This window comes from Dendronephthya gigantea, unplaced genomic scaffold (assembly GCF_004324835.1).
Source record: "Dendronephthya gigantea isolate DGI-Jeju-01 unplaced genomic scaffold, DenGig_1.0 000020F, whole genome shotgun sequence".
In the NCBI taxonomy this organism is placed as follows: Eukaryota; Metazoa; Cnidaria; class Anthozoa; order Malacalcyonacea; family Nephtheidae; genus Dendronephthya; species Dendronephthya gigantea.
Window position 1 is genome coordinate 2563612 of NW_021163030.1, and position 27761 is coordinate 2591372.

The 27761-nt window shown below is 35.6% G+C and overlaps 5 protein-coding genes across 5 annotated transcripts; 3 read left to right on the forward strand and 2 right to left on the reverse strand.

Annotated features, from left to right (window-relative positions):
* Positions 1 to 1018: 1018 nt before the first annotated feature.
* On the forward strand, positions 1019 to 4693 carry LOC114521482 (interferon regulatory factor 8-like). The gene is made up of 6 exons (XM_028541948.1): positions 1019 to 1615; positions 2248 to 2309; positions 3514 to 3622; positions 3794 to 3870; positions 3978 to 4059; positions 4344 to 4693. Exons 1-6 carry the CDS (start codon positions 1201 to 1203, stop codon positions 4499 to 4501), a joined length of 903 nt encoding a protein of 300 aa, XP_028397749.1. The 5' UTR covers positions 1019 to 1200; the 3' UTR covers positions 4502 to 4693.
* An 899-nt stretch (positions 4694 to 5592) lies between these two features.
* On the reverse strand, positions 5593 to 7685 carry LOC114521492. The gene is made up of 4 exons (XM_028541960.1): positions 7485 to 7685; positions 6628 to 6729; positions 6453 to 6521; positions 5593 to 6336 (listed from the first exon to the last, which is right to left on the reverse strand). Exons 1-4 carry the CDS (start codon positions 7537 to 7539, stop codon positions 5918 to 5920), a joined length of 645 nt encoding a protein of 214 aa, XP_028397761.1. The 5' UTR covers positions 7540 to 7685; the 3' UTR covers positions 5593 to 5917.
* A 1371-nt stretch (positions 7686 to 9056) lies between these two features.
* On the forward strand, positions 9057 to 18135 carry LOC114521376 (ubinuclein-1-like). The gene is made up of 23 exons (XM_028541801.1): positions 9057 to 9302; positions 9395 to 9487; positions 9705 to 9758; positions 10478 to 10540; positions 10654 to 10757; positions 11108 to 11147; positions 11268 to 11368; positions 11701 to 12111; positions 12362 to 12404; positions 12531 to 12617; positions 12715 to 12754; positions 12958 to 13039; positions 13217 to 13262; positions 13361 to 13441; positions 13661 to 13737; positions 13944 to 14031; positions 14109 to 14164; positions 14310 to 14360; positions 14474 to 14493; positions 14623 to 14675; positions 15050 to 16959; positions 17322 to 17566; positions 17726 to 18135. Exons 1-23 carry the CDS (start codon positions 9144 to 9146, stop codon positions 17785 to 17787), a joined length of 3966 nt encoding a protein of 1321 aa, XP_028397602.1. The 5' UTR covers positions 9057 to 9143; the 3' UTR covers positions 17788 to 18135.
* A 333-nt stretch (positions 18136 to 18468) lies between these two features.
* LOC114521377 (4-hydroxybenzoate polyprenyltransferase, mitochondrial-like) lies at positions 18469 to 21822 on the reverse strand. Its single transcript, XM_028541802.1, has 6 exons — positions 21050 to 21822; positions 20797 to 20918; positions 20358 to 20443; positions 20136 to 20269; positions 19482 to 19670; positions 18469 to 18988 (listed from the first exon to the last, which is right to left on the reverse strand). The coding sequence occupies exons 1-6, from the start codon at positions 21635 to 21637 to the stop codon at positions 18818 to 18820; spliced, it is 1290 nt and encodes a 429-aa protein (XP_028397603.1). The 5' UTR covers positions 21638 to 21822; the 3' UTR covers positions 18469 to 18817.
* Positions 21823 to 21947: 125 nt separating this feature from the next.
* LOC114521435 (acidic repeat-containing protein-like) lies at positions 21948 to 27726 on the forward strand. The gene is made up of 14 exons (XM_028541888.1): positions 21948 to 22037; positions 22362 to 23689; positions 23791 to 23876; positions 23957 to 24005; positions 24214 to 24305; positions 24483 to 24548; positions 24722 to 24805; positions 24952 to 25097; positions 25338 to 25408; positions 25663 to 25718; positions 25921 to 26017; positions 26201 to 26308; positions 26837 to 26896; positions 27239 to 27726. Exons 1-14 carry the CDS (start codon positions 21948 to 21950, stop codon positions 27423 to 27425), a joined length of 2520 nt encoding a protein of 839 aa, XP_028397689.1. The 3' UTR covers positions 27426 to 27726.
* Positions 27727 to 27761: the final 35 nt, after the last annotated feature.

The following is a 27761-nucleotide window of genomic DNA, read 5'->3' on the forward strand; positions in this document are numbered from 1 at the left end:
TACACTAATCCATAATTCCATTCCGTGCATGCAACTTCAATACTTTATTTTCAAAAAATCGATATACTAAACCTTAAATTATAAGATATACATATACTGATATTTATAAAGATTGACAGTTAAAACTTCATTGAGTCGGTTATCTAGAGAAATCGTTAATCTTACAATAAAATGTGCGTTAAAGTTACAAGTAATAACATGTTTGTTTGATGTTAATTAACCGTCATCTATTGAAGTAGGCAAAGTGGTTAAATATTGGGGCATTTTTTACTATATGTGTCCAGCATATGCTAGAATTATCTGGAAAATCCCTATAAACCTGACTTTACTTATTAAATACCTATCGAAGACGTTTGATAAATTGTAATATGGTCTTCATGTGAGTGAGATTGGCGTCCTACGAATGCAAAGTGGTACATAAGTGAGAAAGTGAAAGGTGGCACACTTTATTGTTGATCTATTCAAAACACGAGACTTAAAGTTTGTTTAAACAATCGCTCAATTGTTTGTTTCAACATCCTGTCTAGATAGAGTCTAAACAGCACGATGGAAAACGTTTCTCCGCGCATGCCATCTTTTTTATTTAAAAAAGTCATCTATACCAGTTCAGTTTCATGAATAATTCAGTGAATTAATGCATTGTTCACACCCTTGTTGTCGTCTTCTTCCTTCTGAAGCAAGTTTCCCGCGTAAGATGCATTCTATCTTCCGCTGCACTTTTGTTTGCTGAATTAATTATCCTAATAGTTGCTGTTCCTAGCTGATAAGCGATAATTATGTAAAGTTATTGATATTAAAAAAACAAAACTAGTCCATTGAATGCTGTATATAAAGGTTAAGAATTTTAAACTTTGCGAGGATTCTGATTTCGTGGCACACACTCAAATGTGGTCCAATATGAATTTCAGTTTCGAAACAATAGTCTAAAGCTATTTCCATAGAATAAATGCGGTTTGATAGTAAATTAACAAATGAAGTGGTTATCCTGCCGACACGTGCATAGATACTAGGTGCCGAGCATTAAATAGGAAATAAAAACACGTTCTGGAGATATTTTCGTTTTTATTGTTGACCTTTTTCCTCAGGCTTTTAGCAGAAAAAAACTAACGTGCACGAGGTTGCCAGGTGTTGATTGACAAGGAATAAAAGAAAGTGGTTATCGGGCTCTCGTGTCAGTTTTACGTCAACTTGAGCCAAGTCATGAAAGGAAAACGAGATTCTCTACGCGTGTGGCTAGAAAAAAACCTCAATGCTAACAAGATTCGTGGATTGGAATGGAAAGATGCGAAGAAGAAGATTTTCAAAATTCGTTGGAAGCATGCATCGAAGCACGGATGGTCGTCAGAGTTAGATGGATGTGTTTTCAGAGAATGGGCAATTTACTCTGGAAAGTTCAAACCTGGTGAAAGTGTGCAAGAGCAGCCTAAAGTTTGGAAAGCAAATTTTAGGTGTGCATTAAATGCACTACCCGATATACAAGAGATTGTCTCCGAAAGGGAGACGCGTGGTAATGAAGCACAAAAGGTTTTTCACATGAAACCTCATGTATTAAAACAAGGAAGGCGGGGAAATCGTTCTAGTTCTTACCGTGTAAGAAATGGTTCCGGATATCAAGGTGAGTATATAATCCATGTATTTCTTTCCTTTAATTGTACCAATGCAGAATGATCATGCATATATACTGAATAATGTCCCTGCCTTTTCAATTAAAAACTGTTAGGTATAACGCTGCCTGTAGTTGGCTGTTTGTATAGCTTTTATATTGTATACACTTTGCACTCGCTGCTCAAACGTTAATTGCTGTTAGTTTTTCCTGAAATTACACACATGTTTGTTACCGTCAAAGTCTAAATTGGCCAATTTGAAAAAGATAACATGACAGTAATTACAACACATTCAGCATGAGTTACAATTACTTTTCAGTAAATCTAATTAAGTCGTACATGGTAATTATAGAGGCATACAATATATTTTTTTAATAGCTAATAACATAGTGAAAAAATAACATTGCACAACAATCAACAGAGACGAAATAAGCTTGTAAGAAAAACATATGCGATGACACTGCAATGTCTCATTTCAAACAAATAAACCGAAAGAGAAAGCAATATTTCCACGCTGTATGTATACAGGAAAGTGCAATACCCAGCCAATATCTATCATGAAGTTGGTGCTATCATGCATCAAACATGTCATTCAATGGCATATAAAGAGTTATTATATAATTACTAATTATTACTTATTTAGCAACAAATTCCTACCTAAAATATGTGGAAGAACCCAACATGATGCAAGTAGTTGGCAATAAGGTAAAACATACTTTAAAAGTGATAAAAACTAATATTGATCCTTTTCAGTAACTCTGTCGAGTATCGAAATATCGATATAAGTGTATATATAACGAGCAAGTGCATGACAACACCTTAGGCTCTTACAGAATTGCCTTGCCTTATCATCTGTTTTGGTTTTACCTTGAATTGAGTATTTCTACTTCATGTGAGGTGCAAGGCGCTGCGTCGGTTTAAATGCCTTTACTGAGCCGAAATCCTACGAGAAAATACATCTAGTCTATAAAGCCCTAATTGCAGAAAGGAAACAAATTTATACTTTTTTGATGTCGCTAACGCCGCATCCTATAGTTGAAACAATTTTAAACTGTTGATACTACGATTTTATGACTGTTTTATTTTTTTCCTCTAATTCTTTTTCCAAACTGCATAACTGACAATATTGGTATTAAAAATTTGACACCACCGCTATAGTAATATAAAGAATTCCATCCGAAAAGTTTCTACTGATGCAGTATGTGATTTATAACCGTCCGATTCATGTGGAGTTAATCCTTTTACATGAATCTAAGGAAATAATAGTCTGGCTGGTCTTTTTACATTATATACAAAGGGTTTCTTTATTATTTTTTTCCGCTATAAAATCTAACGTATTATTTCCTTGTTTCTTGAGTACTTGCGGGTGTAGAACCATTGCGTGCATGACTTCTCAAAAAAAAAAAGCACTTATATATTGCGGTAAAATCACGTTGCGGTTGTTAGCTCTCTTCTTTAAACACCTGTTTTACCCACCCTACGTTAAACAACTGCTTAGTTTCGGTAACTCCCCGTAAAAAGAAGCACTTCCACGATTGCTTGCTGAGTCATTCAAATTCATGCTCTGACGTTCAACACTGACTTATGTTCTTCCTGCATGCTTAACTATGCAGTAAAACCTTTGTCTGTCATTGAACATCATAAACGGAAGATTCAGAGAGTTAGATTTGTAATTTGGGGCTTTTCTCTTTTATTATAAGTTTGTACGCTGCAAAATATCAATGGATATAGAAAATATATGCTCAGATCTCTCGTATATTCTTCGTACGATTTTAGACCTTTCAGAGAGTCACCACTCACCATGTAACCAGACATCACGATAAAATTATAAAGTGGACGTCTACAATATATTAATATAACACGTTTCGGTCTATTGCAGTTTTGACAAATTTTATAATTTTTTGTATAGGGTATGTGGGCGCATCGTCCTTCTTTCACCAGACCTGTTTCTGAAAATCCGCCACCTTTGTTACACATAAGAAGCGAGTGTTGTTCTGCAATCGAACGCGGTCAAACAGGTATAAAGGCTATTTTAAATAATGTCTGATTTGTCACTGGAAATTCAGTGTCAAAATTTGGAAGCATATTACTTTTCAAATAACACGTTTAGTCAGTCAATCGGCTTTACGTTCGATAATTGATTCCATTATTTATTAGTGACTAATCTGTTTCATTTTCTTTCTATGCAGAAAAAGCAGCATTTTCCAGTTACGTGAAAACGATGAAAGAAACTGAACCGGTTTTGCCAGAGCATAAAATAATTGACGTATGAATACACCTTGTGATTATTCGTTTTATGCATGTATTGTAGTGCCTTCGGTAGGCAATAACATTAAGAAGTATAATTAATTTTATCACTATTTCTGTATTCAGTTGATAGACTCTTGGTCGCATGAACTCCGCGAGGAGCAACATGAATCACGGTATTACACTCCTGTTCAAACATCAAACCAAGGTTTGTCCTTTTTGCGCCGTTTGGATTTTTATGATGACTGACATCCTCCAGTGTTGGGTATCGAAATTTTTTCACTTTTGGCAAACAATTCTTACAATAGTGTGATATATATTGCATGTGATAGCCATGCACAATGAACTGATGAAACAGACTGAGACTAGTGTTATATGTAGCTATCATCAATATCACGACGATGGGACCATTCAAAATTATTTCAAATAACCAATGATATTAATATTAATGATATTAATTTTGGTTATTGGTGAACATTTCCTGAATTTTAGGCAGTTACGTGGAAACTTCGATTGGTTTATATCAAAATTCATCTGCCAACTACAGACCTCAGCAAACATCTCGTATACCAGCATCTCGTTATTATTTGACTTATGACACTGCTGACGAATCAACACAAACAAGCTTTGAGTATGTTTCTCGAATATAAACTGAAAACTGAATGATGAGTTGTAAATGCCGTGATTTAATATTTAAATAACCTTAATCTTAAAGACTTAATGTAAACTTATATTGAGGCGTATAAAATCTGTTAGGCATATTTGTATATATTATCCAAAGAACATTTCTTCACCTGAATCATATACACTATTAAACGTGACATTATATTGTATGTATTTAAGGGAAATCATTTAAACGATTAAAGTATCATCAAAGTAAAAAAAGTCGCTGTCTGTATTGGAGAAAGCGCCACTGTCTGCATAAATGGCCCCGCGTCTCCGGAGTTTCAATCCCTTGATGAAAATGAAAAAGTTCATTGAACAGACAATTCGATTTGTGGTTAATGACAATGGTATATTTTTAGCGAACGCTATGCCATGCATGGCGGGAATGATATATCGCCCCTTATTTTTTTCTTGTGCTTAATGAATACATCCCAGCTTATCGTGCATGGCTAGAATGTCGTACTGTCGCCCAACCCGTCATTCATCTGCTGCAAATATGCCAGACAGGAAATGACACAGTGTCATGAATTGAACAGTATATTAATTTCGTTTTCATACACCAGTTTCGGTATTACACTCCATTATTACCTTCAAGAGTCTTTTTTCCAGTTCATATTCCAGCCGCTTAAATTCAGTTAAAAAGTCTACCAGACTTCCAGAGTAGGTAAATGTTTTAATAATTCATTCGAGTTATTCATCTCAATGGTCGCATTATCTTCGAATCAAGACTTCACTTAGCACTTGGAAACTGTCAGTGGGCGTTAATCAGGCTCGTAGCCGAGGGGGGGCCGGGGTCCCCCTCCGTTTGAAAAAAAACAAATGACATTATGCCTGATTTTAATTGACTTTGATTCCCCGAAGCAAGCTAATTACTATATGTTATACAGATAATTCAAAGGAAATACCACGGAATTTTCAGTAAGAAATTTAGGCAACTTCTCGGCAATTTTTTTGGCAGTGACCAGCACTAACTAATATTAAAAACTATAAGAGCAGTGTAGTGCCAACAGAAACAGGATTGCAGCAAAACACAGCATTGGCATTGCAAAAAATGACAAAAATTGCACAGCAGCGATAACAACAATAATTTATAATAACAAAACGGTAGTGAAGGCTACAACATATGCACCACTCATAGCACCGAATCCTTAACGGTCATGTTATTTCCTGTTGCCAAAAAACCCGATCCTTTACATTCATTTGGATAAAATGCACGTAAATAACTGTTATCAGCTAGTGAAATAATGTTTTCAATTGTCTCCATGACGTCATATTTACATCAAAAGTGTTAATGTGGTAATATTAGGGGAATGCCTGTTAAAAAAACAAAGAAATCACAACGACTTTTAACATGCGATCGCAGACAACACTGTATCGACACACTTTCACAAATCTTTAACCTATCCTTGCATTCCGTATTGTGGCACACTTGATGCAGCTTGCATTCCAGGATTTGTTGGTTGTTGATAATTATTCTGATAGTTTGGTTGATAACCATATTGATTGTTTGGTTGATAACCATATTGATTGTTTGGTTGATAAGCACCATAATTATTGTAATACTGCTGCTGGTATGGATTGTTAGGATTAGCATATTTTTGTTTTGGTTTTGGAACTGCTTTTGGCTTCGATTTCCATCTTTGGGAACCAAGTTGTTGTTCATGAAATTTTAAACGGCCTTGTGCCAACTTCTTTAGATCCAAGACTAAATATCCCGGATCTGATCTCGATGGATTAATCTGATCATACTCCATACCATAGACCATGGTTGGTTGATTTACTGGATACCGAGCAGAACTCGATCTTCCCCATTTATTCGCTAGAAAATTGTTTATATTTTAATGATTACAGTCTACAGTTTCTTTGACATGTATATATCTCATATTTAGTTCAAGCATCATTTATTCAGTTGGCAAACATTATACCCATACAAACCTTCCAAAAGAGGATTATTTGGTACAAAATTCTTTCTTAAAGCGTTTTGAACCTCTTTTTGGATAGCATCTAAACAAACAACAAGAGGGATAGAAATATTTCTATCAATTCGTTGAATTGTATAGGTTAAAGAAGATCTGTTTGAAGAATTGTTTTTATGGGTCTTTACACTCACGTTTTATTTCATTATCAACAATGTCAAATCGGTTGGGGACAAAATTCCTCTTTGCAATTTTGTGTTCCAGGTCGCTATTTCGTCCAGTTGGGAAAGCCAAAGCTAAAAGAGAATTTATTAAACTTAAATTTAAATCTAAGTTCACAGGAGCGCAAAAAGTAAAAAAATGACAATGTATTGTCAATGAAAAAAACACCGGATAAATAAAGAAACCGTGCAACTAAAATGCATGCGCAAAACGCGTGGGCTTGCATGAATATAACTGCAAAAAAGGGGCAACCTTGAAACATGGGGGAATTAACTAGATCATTAAAGACGCCGGAACTGGCAGCAAGGATCTTGCCTTGTAACAAAATTGCGTTTTTACAAGGCTAGAAATGTAGCCAATCAGCTTGATGTGTAAAGTTGAATCATCTGGCGAAAACCCCCATCAAAAGAACACCGAAATCATTTAACAAAGACTATCGTTGTTTTACAAACACCCTTTAGTACGCAGCATTACAATAATGCATAAAACTATGATTCTCCATGTCTTAACATCTTTTCACTGTCCTTCCACGACACTCGTCATTGTTTAGGTAGAAAAGCGCGGGCAAAGGCACATAAGTCAGTACAGAAAAAGTACATACACTGTACAATCTAATTAAACGCCTTGCTTGGCTTGTCATGCGTGAAGTTCATATTGTTGCTTCGCTACAAAGTTTGTATGGTTTGTATATAGTTTGTATGGTTTGTATATAAAAAAGATTTATAGATAAAGCAAGTATATATGATGTTTAGCTGAATTCTGCCAGAAGGCCATTCAGTGAAACATGAAAAATAAGCACACACATACCAATGTTTTTAAATCAACATACCTGCCTCAATAGCCAGCCCAAAAAATAACGAGAAAATGATGTATGTTTTGATCATGTTTTGGTGAATTTTATATACGAATAACTTGAAAGAAGTTCAGAATACTCTTTCTTTAGAGATCATTGATGTTTAAAAATGTATAAAATACATGATACTGGAATAGATACGCCTATCCAAGTAGTATGTGTTTGTCCAAGTAGAAATTCAACCTGCTGTCTGGGTGGGTGATGTCATGCATCAATATGTTAAAACGTTTAAGGACTCTTACTTTATCTGAAGCCTAATAAACGATTCTCTTAACTTACTTTATTACTACTAGTTATAGTACTTGCTAGTAGTTTTTATACTACTAATGTTGATTTTATCACTACCGAACTAATTATTTCTGCGTTGTCCTACGGTGTATCCAGTACGGTCCGAGTATCCTGGCCTACATTAAAGAATAGTGTCAATAAGTCAAGAAGAAGTATCATTAATCCATATAAATGGACTGTCCATTGTTTAAGCCATTTAAGTGCGATCAACCGTCAACGGTACGTCTGGGCTAGACTGCAAGTGCATGCCGGTGGAATGACAGAATCTCCGCGCTCCTCTCGAGCTCCTCCTGCTTGCGCCCCCACCTTAATATTGCTAAGCGGACAGTTCAGCACACTCAAAACCAATTCTCAAAACCTTATTAGTTTGTGTGACAGAGTGTCCTACGACAAACGAGTGGTGGAAGAACGACGCGCAAACTAAGTGATTCGTGCACACTTGTATTTGGACACTATGAGCACGCATACCGAGACTAGCATATATACTAATCAAATATGTGGTCATTAAAAAGCACACGTTTTTTACGTTTTTTACTATCTTCACAAATTTTGCGTCTGGGTGAGGCCTTCGCACTATTAAGTATTTTAAATTTGGTTTAGTTCAGATGCCTGCACACTATGCACCTTTCTCTATGATTGTCCAGTTATTATAAGGTCACCGACTCGAACAGCGCGAACAGCGCGTGTTGGGAACTGGTTGGGAAGTTTGACTTGAACAAAGAGGGGGCATTAACATAAACATCCGGTTTGTCATTATGATTATACGCGTGTCATTTACACCCACTCTTTACACCAATTACAAGTAAGTGACGTAGCTCCTCAAGATTTTTGCGTGAACAACGAGGGACATGAAAGAAACATGTTTTACCATGCTCGCTCGAGGCTACACGCGTCGGGGGACTAGTGTGAGCAAGAAATATGTTGAAACCCGTTCGCTGTACTATCGCCATTTTGGGCCATGAAAATCATTGCTTTTGCCAAATTAGAAGGCTGTAAATGACTGAAAATACTATGTTTTAGCAGTTCGAATAAACATTTATTCTAATCGTTTCGACCATACCGTACTTGATTCAAAAATGCAGATTTAGCAGTAGTTTGGTCGAAATAGTTTAATTTGCAGCGATTCCTCGCAATGCATAGATATCTTAGCGAAGGCACTGAAATCAACATTTGAAGAATTCCCTAGCGATATTTCATACTGCGCATGCTCAGATCGTATCTGAGCATGCGCAATTGCAAAAAGTGCAGATTGATCTGAGGTCACGGCAAGAAATTTATCGAAGATGTGAATGGAGCGAAGAAGTCGGTTTACGAACATTTTCGTAACGCCGCCATTTTCCAAATATTATGGAAACGGAAAATAAATCTAAAACAGAATCGACTAAGTCTTTTGCACAAAGAGAGAAAATCAAAGAACGTGTATCTGTGCGATTTCATCTGGAACTGACTGACTCGACTGACCGTTCGTTCCCTGAATTTTCGTATTTAGAACTTCTTGGTACAAATGTAAGCCTGTTTAATACTATGTCTTACTATTTGTTTCAATAAAACAAAGTTGTAAATGTCTAGATTGTAACAATGTGTTTGTTCTCGTATAGAAAAATAAGAAGAAAGACGAAGGCGTTTTGCACGATGGAGAATGCGATGTGGATGAAATTAGGGCCTTAGCAAAGAAATTTGAGGATAAATACGTACGTTAATGCTGTTCAATGTAAAATTTTCTCTTGAATGTTGTGCAAAGTATAGATTATTTTCACTCGAACAACACTAAATCTTTTAGCAAATTTACGTGATACCCTGCTCTTATTAATACCATGATGGAGGCACACATACATTGATGGACATACACACACATTGATAGGGCGACTTACAGTACTTAATGAAGAGTATTTTGTGACAACATTACAGGGTCCTAAGAGTGGTGCAAAGAAAAGTAAAGCACACAAAACAGATAGAGTTCAGGTAAATGTTTTTATACTGTATACATTGGTTATCTTTAACATCACCTGGAATAATAGACTTTATCAATTTATCCTTTAACACAAGGTCAATTACTTGAAGTGCTGTAGTATAACAATAGTAATAATTTCATGACATTATGACAGTTTGCATGGCCCAATCCTTCAAAAATAAAGCAAAATAGAAATAGAATATCCAAAGATTTTGTAGTATCAACCATATATTTGTTCTCCATGCATGTTTCATGTTAAGGTGCATTCCCTGTGAAAACATGACAAAGTTACACCTAGTTGCACCAATTGTTTCACACTTGAGTTATTTGGTGTAAGCAATATAATCAGATATTACAATCAGTGTTATATCCACAAGGTTGTAAATTTATTATTATGAGGTCACTTTGAATATGAAATTGTGTGTGGATGACTAAATATAAGAGAGATTTCTTGATTGCATAGAGGAAAATAGTTTAATTACATTCATAGTTAGTATTCCCTCTGAGTATTCTATCCACAAAGACTTATAGCTTTTGCTATTAGCCTATTAGTACCACTGAGCATAATGCCAGGAGAACTCTCAAATTATACCTAAACATGTCCATATATTTAGTGCATGATACCCCATCACCGATTGTATTCACACATTTTTACTATGCAATAATTAGGATTTTTTTTCATATGCTAAGTCATAAAGTGGTTATAAAATGTCAATACATTGTTTTACAGGACTTAGTTGATGTTACATATGGTTATGATGCGACAGATGCTTTTGTTGATGACTCTGAAGCAGTATGTAGTACATTTTTCAATATTCCTATTCCTGAAGATGCATTTTTTTCTATTCTATCTAGCAAGATTTAACAGCATTTAAGAATTACTTTTGCTAATTTGTTCTGTTTCAGTATGATGAGCTTGTACCAGCAGACTGGACAACAGAACATGGTGGATTCTACATCAACATGGGAGAACTTAACTTTAGGCCATTTTCATCTGGAGATGAGAGGAGGTGATAAAATATGCTTTAGCTTTTAAATAAACAGTAATATAACCATATAACCAGGGAGCAGCGCGGCAGTGTCTTCAAATAACTTGAAATGTGATATAACAATTACCTAATCAAATGTGGTATAACAACTGCCAAAAATAGGCAAAAACACTTCTTGACGTTTCAACCTTCATCAGGAGAGTTAGTATGGGTAAATATGATGCTGCATATGCCACAGCACTTCTAAGAAGATATTGCAAAACTCTAATAATAAAAGATACATCTTGAGAGTTATATTTGAAAATACATTAGCTAGACCTGAACCTAATTATATGAAAGAAAATACGTAATTACTGTGCATCTCTTTCTAGCGATGGTGATTTTAAGGAGACAAAGAAGAAAACGCCAAAGGTGAGGATACCTTCCTGGTACATGTGCACTTATAGTTAACACATAAGTCTCAGTGTACCCTTAAATATATAATGAGTAATGACAGGCTCAATAGTAATATGATATTTCTCATATTTGCAGAAGAAAAATAAAGAAAACAAAGAAAAGAAACTAAAAGATGGCAAACGACATCTGTCAAGTGGAGAAAAAGAGAAAAGCTCAAAGAAAATGAGATTAAACAGGTGTCATGTTACTCTATTATGTTAATATAGATAAAGATATAATCTATTGAAAAACCCAAACAAGAGACTGTAGATGTCAGTAGAGAGCTATTGTGTGTACATGCTCAATATTAAATTAGCATCAACTTCTCCAAAACGTTTGGTCACAACAAATTTGATTAAAAAAGAAGGATGATAAAGAATGTTTGTTTACTTTGTCTCCTCAATGAAACTACATGACACTATCAAGATGCTTAGTGATGGCAACCAAAATAAAGCAATCATTTATGTTTGGCTACTAGTCTCATTTCATTTAAGAGTTCTAATAGATTTACATTTTTTGTCATGTTTAGTGATGAGAAAGAAAGCAAACTACAGAAACTAAAGAAACGAATAAATCTTAGTGCAGGAAAATCTAAAGAAGGAACATCTGGAAGCACAGTGCAACAAGATAAAAATAAACAATCTAAAACTGTAGCGACTGAGAATCTCCAAAGTCCAGTGATAAAAGTTGAGAAAAATAGTGTTACTGATATGAGGAATTCTGCACCAAGCATTGGTTCTAGTGCTCTATCAGAGGACAGTTTAATCAGCAAAGAAAATGAGAACAGTTTGAATAACAGTCCTTCTGTTTCCTTGCCTGATGGTTTACCTCCATCATTGATATTGAGTATCCAGAAATTGATTGAAGTGGCACGTAAAGCTGGTGGTGAGGCAGGGAAATGTAAATTCTTTAACTCTGATGTCAACAGAATTTTATTACAGTGAGTACATGATACAAGATGTAGGAAGAGGACCATACGTGGTATCTATCTGAAACACCAACACAGTCACCATCCCATAGCTTTTTTTGGGGGGAGGGGTTTTTCGGGAAATGAATGCAAAGGTTCTATTAATTGACAAATAAATTGTAATCTTTGTTCATGAAAGATTTAGATTTTGCCCTTTCTTTCCCTGTTGCAAAATTGAACAATTCTCCTGACAACTCTCATTTTTCATACTCTTTCTTTTCAGGATTGAGACTGATTCAAGAAAATTAAACTGTAGAGCGAGATCTGTAAGTAATTGTTGTAGTTTGTTATGAATTCATATCTTACAGGTTAACATGTTCAAAAATATTCAAACAAGGCTATACAATGATCGTTACTACTTCCTAAGCAAAAGTACTTTAATTTTTTTCTAGGCTGTTTACGACTATCTAGCTTTATTCCTGCCTTGTACCAAAGATACATTGTTGAAACGCGCGAAGAATCTTTTTATGCAAGAACAGGTTTGTAAGATATTATGGCTTGTATTATTATATATGTAAGTCATAAAACAATCGACGACAGACTACACATTCTGCATCTATAAACTATGTTTCGTAGGTTGGACGATTGAGGGAGCCGTTACTTAAACTGCGTCTAGGTGAGTTCAACGTGTTTGCCTAAAAATGTTGCTTAACGTAGGGAAATGTTAATATAGTATAGTTGTGAGTGTGTCATTGGAAAAAATGCTTGTACCATGGACAACGCTCAGCAGTCAGCAGTATCTCAACAGTAATGATTGTAGTCAATACAGTACATATCTTTGTTGATATTTATGTTTACTTCAATTTTTTGTTTTTTCAGCTATTGAAGCTGCTATGCCAGCACAAGTAAAGAATTATGAAGAGGAAGTTGCTAAACTTTCTGAAGAACAAGCTGTTCAAAAGTGAGTGAATATACCACTTTCGTTTTCGTATGTTTAATACTTGTGCTTAATGCATTTGCTGGCTGGCGTCTGTAGAATTTCACGTAGTTTTCAGGTTTCACTCAACCTTCATTAGATCTAAGGTTTTGGTAAGTTTTTACAGTCTGTAGAATAAAGAAATCGCTCTCTTACTTCTAGTCTGAAACCTTTCACGGATACTGTGAATCAAAATGGAGAGAAAAAGGTTTGTCTGTAGCTATGATTTAAAAAACGGCAGCAGGCTTTAGTAACTGAAGTTCATTTTCATTTATTAATTTCAACTGAGAGTGGTTTGTCTTGAAGGACGATGTCGTGATGAAAGATCTTGAAGTAGAAGGAGAAAATGAGAAAATTGATGAATCCACGACGCCCACTGATGTTAATGTACGTTTTTAAACATTTCGATATATCTTCTAGTTATGGTCGTACAGACTGGCTATGAGGTTTTCAAAGCTGGATATATGGGGGTGCACACAAGTTTTTATACATTATCATTATCACTGAAGCGATGCCATTGTCCCTCACACACTTATCATCATCATAGATGACAGCATGCCCCGCTATTGTAAAATGATGAACCTAGATTTTTCTATTTTTGACAAGGCACCGACGACTCCGAGTGAAGAAAAAGGAAAACGAACATTTTTACCAAAACGCTTTGTCTGGAAGGATGATATCAGGTTTTGTACATGATAAAAATAAACAATATGTTAACACAGCAACCCAAGTTTACATTCTTACTGAAGTGATGGGTTTTGAGACACAATCATATACATAACACGTTGAAACCATAATCTTTCTGATCGACAATTTCTTTCACTTTTCCGTGAAAATTATTGCACTGTAATTTAGCTGGTGCACATTTCACAAAAGTTTATCTTTCTAGGAATCTACTTTGTGACGTTGTGGGTATTAAAGTTGAACTTTATTTGATGTCGAAGAGTAGAAGTACGACGGCTGAAGAAGCTTTAAAGGTATTTAGACCCATGAAATTAACTGTGTTCGAATCAACGTGTATTCTAGAAAAACTGCTATATCGTATATTACTCAGGGTTTCTTGGAAACTGAAGTACGCCCTCTATGGCCCAAGGGATGGATGACAACCAGGTGATAACTTTAGTTCTGTCTAAGATTTGTGATATATAGCTAGTTCTGATATACAGAGGACTAACCTGTGATTTAATATGTCGTTAATATTATGTTTAATATGTTATGATATGTGGCCCCATTATGTCTGTCTTTTTTGTGACAGAATTTTGTACCGAGAAAGTAAACAAGCGCACGCCAAAGTGACCAGCACGGTGTAAGTGATTGTACTGTAGATCTTTTATTAAATTCTCCATATTATTGCAGTACTTTAGATAGTTAATTAAATACATGACGGTGCCATATTTATTAGATTTTTCATTTTTTTAGAGCCGCAAAGGTTAAGAAAGGTATCTGCTTTTTTCTCTATCACGTTTTTTTATTGCTGAGGTTTAATTCATTGTTAAACAAAAAGTTTCATCGAAAGATTAGTTTGCAATACCTGCGTCTAATGCAGATTTAATTATATTTTTGTTTAGATCCCAAACGGCCAAAAGAAGAAGGAAGCAAAATTCAAGATTCCAATCAACAGGTTGGCCGTAATAGCAAGTACTATTGCATGTCTGCTGGATTTTGATTACAATATACATGTACTAATCTGACAATGCAGGGAAAAACAAAACAATCGTTGTCTTGGGCAAAGCTTGCATGAGTTCTTGATAGAAAGCTTAAACTAGTTTGTCACTGCTGTTTGCTCAGTTTCAGTGGCAGTTTAAATTTTTGTTCCATGTATGCAGTGTCGGACTAACTTGAGTCTAAGATCTCAGAAAACAAATGTATTTCAACCCCAGTCTTGCCAGTTTTTGTAGATCCGGTTCTGGTCTTCTGTTAACTCTGTGTGCAATTTGTTTTCTCCTTTTCTCAAAAAGTAAATTATAGAAAATTGCACGTCTTTTTTTCTTTCAGGTCACTGCAATGGTCATTGATCAGGGTAATGATGAGGCAACACCGTTGAAGAATCTTGCGAACATGTCTACAAGTTCTGTTCCAAGTTATTTAAAATCAAATACAGCTTTCACTAATACTCCAGTTGCTATGCGGCCAGATGCATTAAATATCGCAACTGATAAACAGAATATTGAACTAAAAACCAGTGTGCAATCGAAAATCGAAACAGAAATTCCAGTGAAAATTGCAGTAGAGACACCTCTGGTGAAACCTCAAGATGAACCCCGTGTGAGGAACCTGTTGAAATTAGAAGGCGCTTCCGTTACAAAGGTACAAGACCTGCTCCAATCCCAGATAAAACTCCGAAAAGAAGCACAACTGAAACTTCAAAGTAAGACCCAGGCTCAAACTCAGGTTATGCATGAAGACGAGGCCTCACTTGGTAAATCACACAGTGAAATTCTGGAAAAACAAGATCAAGCCTTGAACGAAAATTTAGCGAGATCTGCCTCACAAGATACACTAGAGAAAACTAAGATTCCTCCATCACACGGTTCATTACCACTTCCTACCCCAGGCAAAACGCCAAAACCTCAGGAGCAGAAGAATTCTCATTTGCCAAATAATCTGGAATTGAAGTTTCCAAGTTTGCCTCAGGGTCAATCAATTCATGATCAAACTTCAAATCAATCTCTAATCCCAAGTCAATCCCATGATCATTCGGCGCTCAAACCTCCACAAAATGCGCTTCAAAATCCTATCAAAGCGCTTGAAAAGCCACAATCCCGGCAGGATGATGACGACAGTAGCCTGCGTAAGCTACTAGGGATAGCAGAACCACTTGGTAGAGAACAGCCACCAGCCAAAGAACACTCACACATGCAATTACAAGGTCATATAAATAATCATGCACGGGTTCAGTCTAACGTTAGTGCGCAGGTGCAGGTACATCTCCCTACGGCACAGAATGCTCAGGCTAACGCACATGTTCAGTCACATGGAAAGCCTATCACGCAACAAACGGTTCAAGGGAAAGGTCGGGGTCAAAGTCTGACGAATGCACATAATCAAACGCAAGTTCAGTCTAAAAGTATACCTTATCGTCAAAGCCAATTGGAATCTCAGAATCGCATTCAAAATCAACTTCAGGGTCTCACTTATCCCCAAGGACAAATGCGAAGTCAAAGTCAGTTTCATGCTCAGCCACGAGAAGACCAAGGACATCCTTTGTCACAAGTTCAGTCCAAGTCTCCAAGTTCACCTCGTGTTCCAGCTCATGCAAACACTTCCCAGAGAATGCAAGCTTCATTTAGTTCACCAACAAATATCAGTAAACCCAAGGCTGCGGGGAAAACCATATTAGATTTTTTGGACGAAGCGTCGCCACTTAGTCCTTTTCATAATACTCCTGAAAGCAGACCGTTGAGCCATGTTACATCAGCATCACCTTCACTATCATCGTGCTCCTTCCAAAACACCCAGCAACATCAAATATCTCCCCCTCGTAATATCAAAACCCAGAATAATATGCCGACATCATCACCTCCATTGTCTAGTCCGAATAGACACCCAATAAGAAATGTTTCACCCATTCGACAAATGTCAACTAATGCAGGGACGTTTAGTAATATCAATGTCTCAAAAAGACTTTCCTCGTGTAGTTTGCAAAATATACCGTCTAAAATTAACCAAGAAACTTCACCGTCACCACGTTCGCCACGACAAGGCTATAATTTCTTAACTAAAGTGCCGTCTTCACCCAATTTAAGTTGTCAGTTTCCAATGCAACCATCTCGCACAAGTCCAGAAAGTCACGCAAGATCCTCTTCACATTTAAACACCCTTACTCCAAATTTCATGACCCTTTCATCATCAGACAAGCCTAAGACACAATTGACTGCTACCTCACTTCTGAACTCTCTGGCAAGGTAAGTTTGTCAGTTTATTACCTTTGTTAGCCTATTTAGACTATATTATACATTGTCCAATCCATTCAGAGACAGGCAGGAAAACGTTTTAGTCTTTCTGCCAGTATACTTACAACCTGTATTAAAATAAGTATAATCTTGATCTTCACCGAAAAGCTATTTTCCACCGGGTCTTATCTGCATGCGTAGAAAAAGTATTGTAGTAGGTAGATTTAATGATTTTGACATGTAACGCTACGTAATCTTACGAAGTGGAAATGATTTTTATTTAGAATTTTTCCTGACACGAAACTTTAATTAGTTGAATGATATATAAAATATTTATGTAAAATATTTATGTAAAATATTTTTTCAATTGCCAGTATGTCTCAAAACCATTTGACCCCGAATTTACCACTGGTTGGTCAGCCATCCAATTCTCTTCAGAACAACGGACTACCAATGACAAATAGTTCACTTAATATTTCCCCAATTATGAACGTGCAAAATAACCTTCCTAACAACAAAGCTCAACAAGGACCTGGTTTTCCTGGAAACATGAAAAACTTCACTGGGATGCCTCAGTTCTCAAACCAGCAGCCGATGCTCAGGAATAATCTACCTGCAGGTAAATAATCATTTAGACAACGCTCCAGCTTTAGACCTAGTTGTAACGATCCACATTTCTATGTTCGTTTATATATAAGGGCTAAAAATAGCCTCTCTGCGATAATCTGTTCTTTTTAAAAGCTGGTCTACATGTTTTACACGGTATTTTCTATTTTAGAAATGAATGATGGCAACAACAGAATTTCAAATTTCCAGCCAGCATACAGACCATTCTCGTAGCGTTATGTGAAAAGAAACGAAAAGGACTTAATGTAGGGAGAATGTTCGTTACACGAGATGATTTGTGTGGTGGTATGGACGGAGATGTATGGAGAATTTGGAATTTTTAGAATTCACATTAAATCCATCTCCTAAAATTGTGAGTAACGTGAAGTAAGATTGTCCCGGGGCCATGGACTTTTCATGGTAATAGACCTTTTGCACATGATGACGTCACAGTAGGCATGTGGAGGACAAATTATAACGTAGCATAGTAACTTTGAACGAAAATGTTTGGTAAAATACAGATATGATATTAACTAGGTAATACACATATACTACAATATAAATATTAAACTAGGGTTAGGTCTTTGTTTTGTTAATTGCTTTTTATTTCTGGCCAAATGAACGTTCATCTCGTAAGGCAAGGAAATATCCGAAGGACAGCACCCAAAAATTATGACATCAGTGCTATAGGTCCATTACTAGGAACGCCAATGGTTTCTGATCCATTGTTCGTGAGAACTCTATATATATATATGTATATACAAATTTGGTCACTTCACTGAACTTGACAGGGAATTTACCACAATTCACTGAGATGGAATTACGTGAATAAACGTTGCCAATATTTAAATTTCGCTGACTATTTAATTTTAATACTTTAACAGTAACATTTCTGAATTATCTATAAAATAATAAATTATTGCATTAATAAATTTTTCATTTTTAAAATCATTTGCATCAGTGATATTCTGCATGGTTTTACACAACAAAATGACCGACATTGTCAACCTCGCCTGACATCTACACAATGGTTATTTGTTACAAAGGTTGTACGTTCACGCGGTTCTCTGTTCTAACTCGAGACCATGCTCAATTTCACCCGATTTTGGTGTTTACACGGTAAAATGAAAAAGAATTTTACCAGTTGTAGCCTGCGTGTTCATACGTGAAAACCAGACGAGTAAGAGAGGTTCTAAATTCGCCCGCTTAATTCCATGTGAACGCCTTTATGTTAATCTTCTCGAACGATGTTTTGGATTTTTTTTTATAAATTATAAGGTTGTTTTGTCGTTTTCCCTGCACGTTCTGTATTTTCCTGATCTGATTTCCACAGAGTTGCCATGACGATTGACATCCACAGTATAATTCCAAGCCACCTATTTGACTTGAACTTCGAGAGACAGTCTTTTGGTACAGACAAGTCAACAGTTGCAACCTATCATTGCATTGATAAAAGAAGTCATATAAATCATAAAACATAACAGAAGAAATGAAGTTGAATTGCGTGTCGGAGAGAACTAGTTCTCCCCAGGGCCTAGCTGCCGCTCACGCAGTTACACGAGGTGCTGTTGCATGTGTTCGAAAAACTCCATTCTGGGGAGGATTTTCGGGCGGTGTAACACTATGCAACTTTCCTTGCAACTTGCAACGCAATTCTAATTTTGAGCGATGTTAATTTGTAAAGAGTATTCGAAATGCTAAGAAAACTTAGCACATCGTAAGACAGGCCTTCAGCCACAAAAATGACGGCAGTAAGCGTACGGCGTACCAAAAAATCGATCGCGTGAAGTTTTATCCCCCCATCATTTCCCGGTTTCCAGGAAATGAATGAGGTCGTAAATGTCTTATAGGTGATTTCTGCATCGGATAGGTGATAGGCTTTCACTTTACCTGTTTTGTAGTTGGTTATAGACATAGTATTGCTTTACCTGCCACGTGAGATGAGAGGTTACTGCAATTAAACCAAGGTAATAAGGCCAAGTCTGTGAGGTATTCACTCCTACAGCAATTAGGTTAGCAATCACAACAGCAGCGAAACCAGTAAGACATGGTTTAGCATGATCTCCAAATAATAATGCTGTAGATTTCACTCCAATCCATCTGTCATCTTCAACGTCCTGAGAAAAAGAAAATTGTTTTCGTAGTACTTCTTTACTGATGGCAATGGCTAGTAATGGTAATGGCAATTAGAGATATTTGTAACCTGAATTAAAGCTTTTACTCCCTATGCAACCTGTGGTGCTCTTGAAGTTGTAGCAATGCTACAACATGGTCCGGAACCTAATTTCGCTTGCGCAAGTTGCATTATATATATTACGCATTATGTTTCGCCATCTTCCTAACCAGTTGATGACATTTTTGGCCAAAAAACACGCTGTACTGGCCGACTGCTCCACCTTCTGGCCAGAAACGAGCAGGCTTCGCAAGGTCGCACCGCTGAATGGCCCTGAATTCCTAAGCCAGAGTTTTTATCAAAGGTGTGGCATTCAATCTGGATTAAGGCCAGAGGATGAGATATCTAGGTCTTCTATTGATAACCTCAATGCAGCTTCGCTTTGGGGAGGAATGAAGATGTTATTTACCTGGAAGGCATAAATAGTGTCATATAGCATTGTCCAATTGACTGCTGCTGCATATAATGGTAAACATACAGTCAAATCTAAGGATCCTGTAACTGCAGACCATCCCAAAAGACAACCCCAATTAAAGGTAAAACCTAAATGAAGGATGAAACAGTAAATTTACATCAGAAGTATCTCAATTTAACAAATTATAGTCAAGTATGCCTGTGTCTATGATCATACCTAGTGCAAGTTGAGGCCAATATGTAATCCGTTTCATCAATGGATAAGATGCAACAAGAAAAAGTGATGATGCACCCAGTACAATACTAAAATAGAATGCAGAATTTGCCTAAAATCAGTGTTACCAACCATTCAAAATGTTTTGTTTGTGCAGAAAAATGCCAATTCTAGCATAGGCAGCCCGGTCAATGTGGGTATGTAATACTATCTTATGAATATAATTATCCTAATAATAATAATTTATTACATACATAAGATAATTAGGATAATTATATACATAAGATAATATTATATACATAAGATAGTATGTGGTACCCGCATTGACCGAGCTGCCTATGATTACAGCTGCAGAATAATGATGCACCGGTGATCAAATTGACATGCTATTGAGTAAATTGAAAGCATGCGGTGAAAAAACAATATTAAATATATCCTATACCTGTATTGATTTAGAGACAACAATATTCCAAGGGAGATACTTAATGTACTGGCTAGGAAAATCAAGGCATGAAGATGAGTGATATCACCTGATGCAATGGGTCTGGTTGACGTTCTTGCAACCTAACATTATACATAAACAAAAGATAAAAGGCATTCACATGCAGAAAGAGACTTGTTGCATGCATGTCCAGACTAAAAATGTAAATTTGTATGTATAAACTATATACATCAAGAAAAACAAGTTAAAGTACCTTTCTATCTAGATCTGCATCCAACATATCATTGATTACACATCCTGAAGTTCTCATTAACACAGCGCCAACAAAAAACAAGGACAATAAATGAATATTGGGTATTGATCCAGCATCAGCAGCCAATGAAATACTCCATGCTCCAGGAAGAAATAGTAACCAATATCCTATTGGACGATCCATTCTAGACATTACCAAATATGGTTGTACCGATTTTGGAAACTTTGCTATCCAACTTTGATTTATGTCACTGTTTGAATTATCAGTGGTTAGATATCTGCATTGCTTTACATCCATTTCACCATTGTGAATATTTTGAAAGAAAACATTTTTAGGCTTTCCTACATGTTTGTCTTGATGACTAATGCTATTTTGTAACTGAAAGGTGGTGATACTATTTAGTTTGATTCTTGAACAGGTTCTGTCATGCTGGAAGGGTCGGAGCATAATGTTGACAGTGCCATACTGATGTTTGGAGAGTTTAGTAAAAACATATCTGAAATAATTACAGCCAGTAAACATCAGGAGTTGCTGCTGAGATTTAAAAGTTGTGCCAATTTTTTTCCAAGAACCAGTCAGCCAGATCATAGTAAATTGGATACCAAATTGGACTTGTCCCAAATGACAAATGAATGAGTAACAGTAAAACAAAAGCTGATAGAAAATGAGCTTCTGCGGGTATTTTCCTCAATGTCTTTGTACAAAATAAAAATATACAATTGAATAACTACTTATTCTGACCTTTTAGGCGGAATCAAAGACTATCAAACACAAGTTTGTGGTATGAAAAGTTAAAAACGTGCTATGATTGGTTAATCATCATCTTCTAATCAACCAATTAGCGTTTAAAAAATATGGGCGCGTAAAAATTGAATTTGTATACTGTCTAAAAATCAACATGGCGGACACCTCAATTGAAGAATTTTTGGACGAATTGGGTAACATATCTGTTAATAAAGACTGTTCAATCCCAGTAAGCGATACTAAGGTAAACGTTTATACAAAAACGCATGCTATGTTCCTTTGTTTTTGAGAATAATTTACTATTTAAGAGGTAAAATATGATCATAATCTGGTTTATATAATTTCTTGTTATACACGGTTCACAAACCAGACCGTATTACCAGACAACAGACTATAAAACATCCATCACAGGTGAATTGGATCCAACAAAATTGGATCATGTGAACAGACCTTTAGCAAAATAAAACTCACTTGACCATCTACACCCCTGAAAAATAAGAAAATATTAAAATAAAAAAATATTAAAATATTACTCTTACCAATATATTGTTTCATGTTATTTTGTTAGAAACAAATTGAATGTTCCATACTTGATGGACTGTGGAGTGAAGATGATATAAATTCTGAAATTGAAACTTCATTAGACTTATCGAAAATTTGTTCACTCAATTTTTCTTTGGATGAAGATGAAAATTTTCAGTTTCCTGATTCATGCTCCAGCAGCAATATAACAGTTAGAAAATCCAGAAAGAAGCAGCATTTTTTAGAAGATAGCAGAACCAAAACACCCCTAGTCAATAATGGCTCAAAAAACCAGGAAAATTCAAGTTCATTTTTGGATGAAAATAATTGCAGTCCCCTTATTAGCGAGAATGCAATGCACCAAAAAAATACAGTTATATTGGAGTCAGTATTTAGTATGGATAAAAACAGTCCTGATGTTCGTAAAAAGCTAAATGATCATTTTGATGAGGAAAATAATTTTTCTCCAGATTTTCACATATTGAGCAGTTGTAAAAATGATTTTGGTGAACAGCTTCAATCGCAAATGGAAAATGCCAAGGATAACATCCCATGTAAAGTTAGCAATCAATTGCACCTGGAATATGATAAAACATTTGAAAAGTTTTTACTGGAACAGAATGTACAACAACATGTTGACTCTGTAAACACAGAATATCTAGGAAATGAACTTATTAAGGAAGCTATTGAACAGAATTTCAACACCAATATGCCAGGCTCTTTGAACAATACACTGGATTTATCAATGAAATCAGTTACTTCATTGACAGATGACCAGTTGCAGAGAAATTTACAGAAAGATGACAACTTAACAACAGTTTTTCCAAAACCTTTGAAGAAATTTTATGCTTTATCACATCATTCAAAACATGGTAATGCATCCACTGAACAAGATCAAGAAAGTATTGTTTTATTTGACAATGATAAACATAAGATTTTTAATAACAGTGATATAGATAAAACAGTTGAGGATGCCACAACACCAATGAGCTCAGAAGTCCAAAATGATTTTATGAAACCTGATGATGTTCTCAATTCAAATGGCAATGGCATTACAAGTTTAGTCTCCAAAATTGATCCTCCTTTGCCTGATCTTGAAGAAAAGAAATCAACAACTGGAACATCATGCATGAGCGGTAATGATTATTTGTCAAACAAAGAAAATATGTGGACACATGCGAGAAAGAAGAAGGTTGTAATTTTATTGAGTGATAGTGATAGTGATTCTGTTTGGGAAGATGAACAGACTTCTGATGACAGTGATTGTGGAAAATATGATATATCATTATCAAGTCGTCTTGTGAAAGATTTGACCAACAAGAAAGCATTGAACACAACAAAGGCAAAAAGTGCTGGTCATATTAAAACAGCCAGGTACAATATATTAATTGCTTTATATGTGATAATTTCTGTATATAGTTGTGTAGGTCCTCAACTTCATTGCTGTATTGTATTGTTTATTATCTCACTTGAAGCAATGGCATGAATCCTACATTATTGCCCACAAATCAGAAGTTTTCAAACTCAAGTGATGATGATGATGATAATGAATTTGAACAATGTAAGATGCTCTGTCTAACATAGCTGATTTTTCATACTGTACGTACCAGGTGCAAGAATTCAAGGTATGCTTTATTATAGTTTTAGACCGAATGAAAACTCCTAAGCCAAAGTCAACTCCAAGATACAGGTGATAATTTATCATTTATAATTTATTTTAAATTTCTTTGTGTTATTCTATCATGCAAAACCGCACTAGCGCTGCATAGTTTCATTTCTAATACAGTTAATAACCTGAAATGTGAAAAAGAAGGGACATCTCGACCGTTTAGGCTGCTGCATGGCGTTCTTAGTAAGAATTTCAGTAACTGTTTTTTTTTTAAATGTATTATTTCTAGTTTAAAAAGTTTCATAGTGGAAGATGAGATGACAGATTCTTCGGAAGATGAAGATAACCGTTTCACAATTTCGTTCACAACACCAAAGTCTAGTGAGGATATTCAATATATATTTTATGTGAGACATAATTTAACTGGGCAAATACGGCCTCTAAGCTACTCTAAATGCAACTTGCACGAGAAAATAAGAGAAAAGTTGGCCAGATCCTATAAATATGTAGTACTACGGCACATTATATTTTCTTTAATACACTTTTCAAATTTTTTAGTTGTCAGAAGTAAAGGTCTTCCAGTATTCAAATCCAACACTACTCCAAAAAAGAGACCGACACTCGGTATAATACTCGGTTTTTAATTTAGGGGTGTGACCATTCAATAATTAGACTATCAGATTCGAAAAACGTGTTTAACATCTTAGTTATCACACAATAAAACGGGGTTTATGCGAAAATTGTCGACTTTAGTGGTTTAGGGAGAGTTGAACGATATTTTAATTATATTTCTTTAGCAATTCTTCCTAAAGGGGCTTCCCCTGTAAAGAAATATAACACACCCAGAATTAAAGCAACTCCACTCAAAATAAACACTAAAGGTTGGTAGTTTAATGGAGAGTGGTATAAAAAATGGATCAATATGTGTACGTTTATTGATCGTTAAAGTTTTGTTTTAAGTTTACAATTTTAACTACATATTGTCGGTTTTCCATGGTAACTATTTACTGTCATTCTTTCTCTTCAGAAAATACCAAAATCTCATCTGTCAAAACCATCAAAGGTATTGTCACACCGTATGTGAACACCCCTCACAAGTTATGGCGAAAGAGTCGGGACCGGTTGGTGGATGAACTGTTTAAGTGTTACAACGAAACAGTTTTTGGTAACAAGGTGGGTTATATATTGGTGGTTATATAAACTTTATTGTAACATATGAACAAATATATCACAGTTTTTTAGTGCCTCGGCAAATACCACAGGCATGCATTAATTTGCAGGTCTTTTTTTATATAAGTTTGTAAGAAATGCTTTATAGAGAGGGGGATAGACAGGGGAATCTGCCGTCCAGAAAGAGGTGGAGGGACATTGGAAAGAAAGGGCTTCCCATTTCACATCACATTTGTTCTATAGTTGCCCGTGGATCTACCCATTACGTGGAACAAACAAATGACAAAGACGGCCGGATTTTGTTATTATATCGGGTGAGTTTTTGTTGTTTGTTAATTTTCTTGCTTACATTATCATGGCCTTCGTGTACATACATATCGTACCCAGTACAGGTACCAAATCAATGTTCAATCACAAAGCTGTTGATGTTGTTTGAATACGCATCATGCTGTTAAATTTGAAATGAAACGAATTGACTTGTATTTTACACGTTTGTTCTCATGCGTATTCTTTTTAATTAGTCAGCTTATCAGCAACGATTAACATTTTCAATTGTTGTTTTTTAAAGATCTTTAAGCAAGAAATGTCGAATTGAGTTATCGGATAAAGTTGTTGATTCATGTGGTATGTATGTCGAAGTTACTGTATTCTCACCTCTAGATTGTACAAGGATATATATAAATCAGGTTATGTTACATCGTTACACCGTTTCCTTGGAAGATGCATGCAATTCGCAGGACGCTACTATTTGGAATATACGAGAATGTTTCATAGTCTTCAGGTTGTAGTCAGATCCGTGTCAAATATAAGTTTTCTTTGTCGGCAGATAGAATACGTGACACTTTGATTCACGAACTTTGTCACGCAGCCACGTGGTTGATTGATGGGGTTAGAGCTGGACATGGTCCACACTGGAAACGATGGTATGGTGTGCTTTTCAACACATATTATTAATGTTATTAATCGTATAAAATTGCATGTTGTTCGGTTTAAAGATATTCAGGATAATTTTGAAACATGTCCAGAACGTGAATTCTGCTTTAAATATGCATTTTATAGAAGTCGACAATCTTCACTATTTAAAACTATATTATTGTGACTTTAAGGGCACATAAAGCAAAGATGGTGCATTCAGATTTACCTCCTATATCACGTTGCCATAGTTACGATATCAACTACAAGTTTACTTACCGATGTGTTAAATGTAAACATAGGTAAAATAAACTTTTACATTTTTTTCCTTGCATAAATGCTAGCGTGATATAAGATGATTACAACGTCTGTATGTCAATTACATAATTCATCTTATAAAGCTAGAATGAAATTTAGATCTGTGCTAATATACCCCTCATGTTTGTTAGCCACCAATTGCATCAACATTGTTGGCGATAATATTTCATGGACTTAGCGTAGGCGTATGGGAAAAATGGGAGGGTGGATGAAGTAATTTAGAGGAAATTGCCCGACTGTCGAAAGGAGGTTGCCTGATTCATATCATGCGATTATGCTCAATTTGAAGGCTGTCCCGATCCCCCCAAATAGCTTCGTACGTCTTTGGGATTCAGAATAATATTTTGAAATCCTGTTATGCATCGTTTTTTGTCGGAAGAAAGTTTACAGGAATAATAAAGCAGCTAATAACAATCCTATACGTTCTGGGTATTTCCATCATTATTTAGGACCTGATGATCTTTTGCCTGCTTTAGTGGTTGTATTGTGGTATTATTCATTTTTTTATCTAGTTTTGGAAGACATTCGAAGTCTGTCAATCTTAAAACAGCCAGATGTCCTTACTGTTTTAGGTTTGTGTTTCGTGCTATTATTTGCGCAGTAAAAAGAATAGAAGTACAAATGTCTGTATATTAATTAGGTCTTACTGAAACTTTGACATTACAGTACACTGAAATACTCAACTTGCTCTTTCTTGTTTTACGTAGCATAGGATGCCGTGTATATGAGATTTCATCACTATTTTCTGAAGTTTCTCGTTGCATTAAAGACAAAAAATCAAAAAGTTATATACAGAATTCAGAAATAGTTATAAATACAAAAATACTGCTCGGGATTGAGGACCACTATAAAAGATATCTAAAACTTTAACATGGACGAATTAGTCTCTTTAATATTCTTCATTATTATTTCAGTCATTTGGAACTCCTCCCAAGAGTGAACAAAGATGGCACCCCGGCGAAAACAAGAGCTCCTACAAAGTTCTCTTTGTTTGTAAAAGATAATTATGCTAAGATTAAAGCAAAAGGACCGAGGTCAAGTCATCAAGAAATCATGAAAGAACTTAGCAAACAGTTTTCACAACAGGTTACATTAGGCTAAGAAGAATATACATCAGTTTTCAAATTTTTTCAAGGGAAATTTAAAGGGTACAGCTATGTCATGCATATGAAAAACCTTACTTTCAAGACAAGATATCTAAAGATATGCTTTCATGCTGCATGTAGACTATATAAAACTGGAAATATAAGTGAAAACATGTGTATTTTAAAGTCCCATTTAAACTACGCACAATTTTAGGTTTGGTTCGTATAATATACGCATGCACTGACGCATATACCATAGGCAGCCCATTAGCCCTGATAGTTTTCGTTCTCGTGGCGCTCGTGCGTGTACGCGAGTCTACTCGGTCTATTGTGACATGTCATAAAAAATATA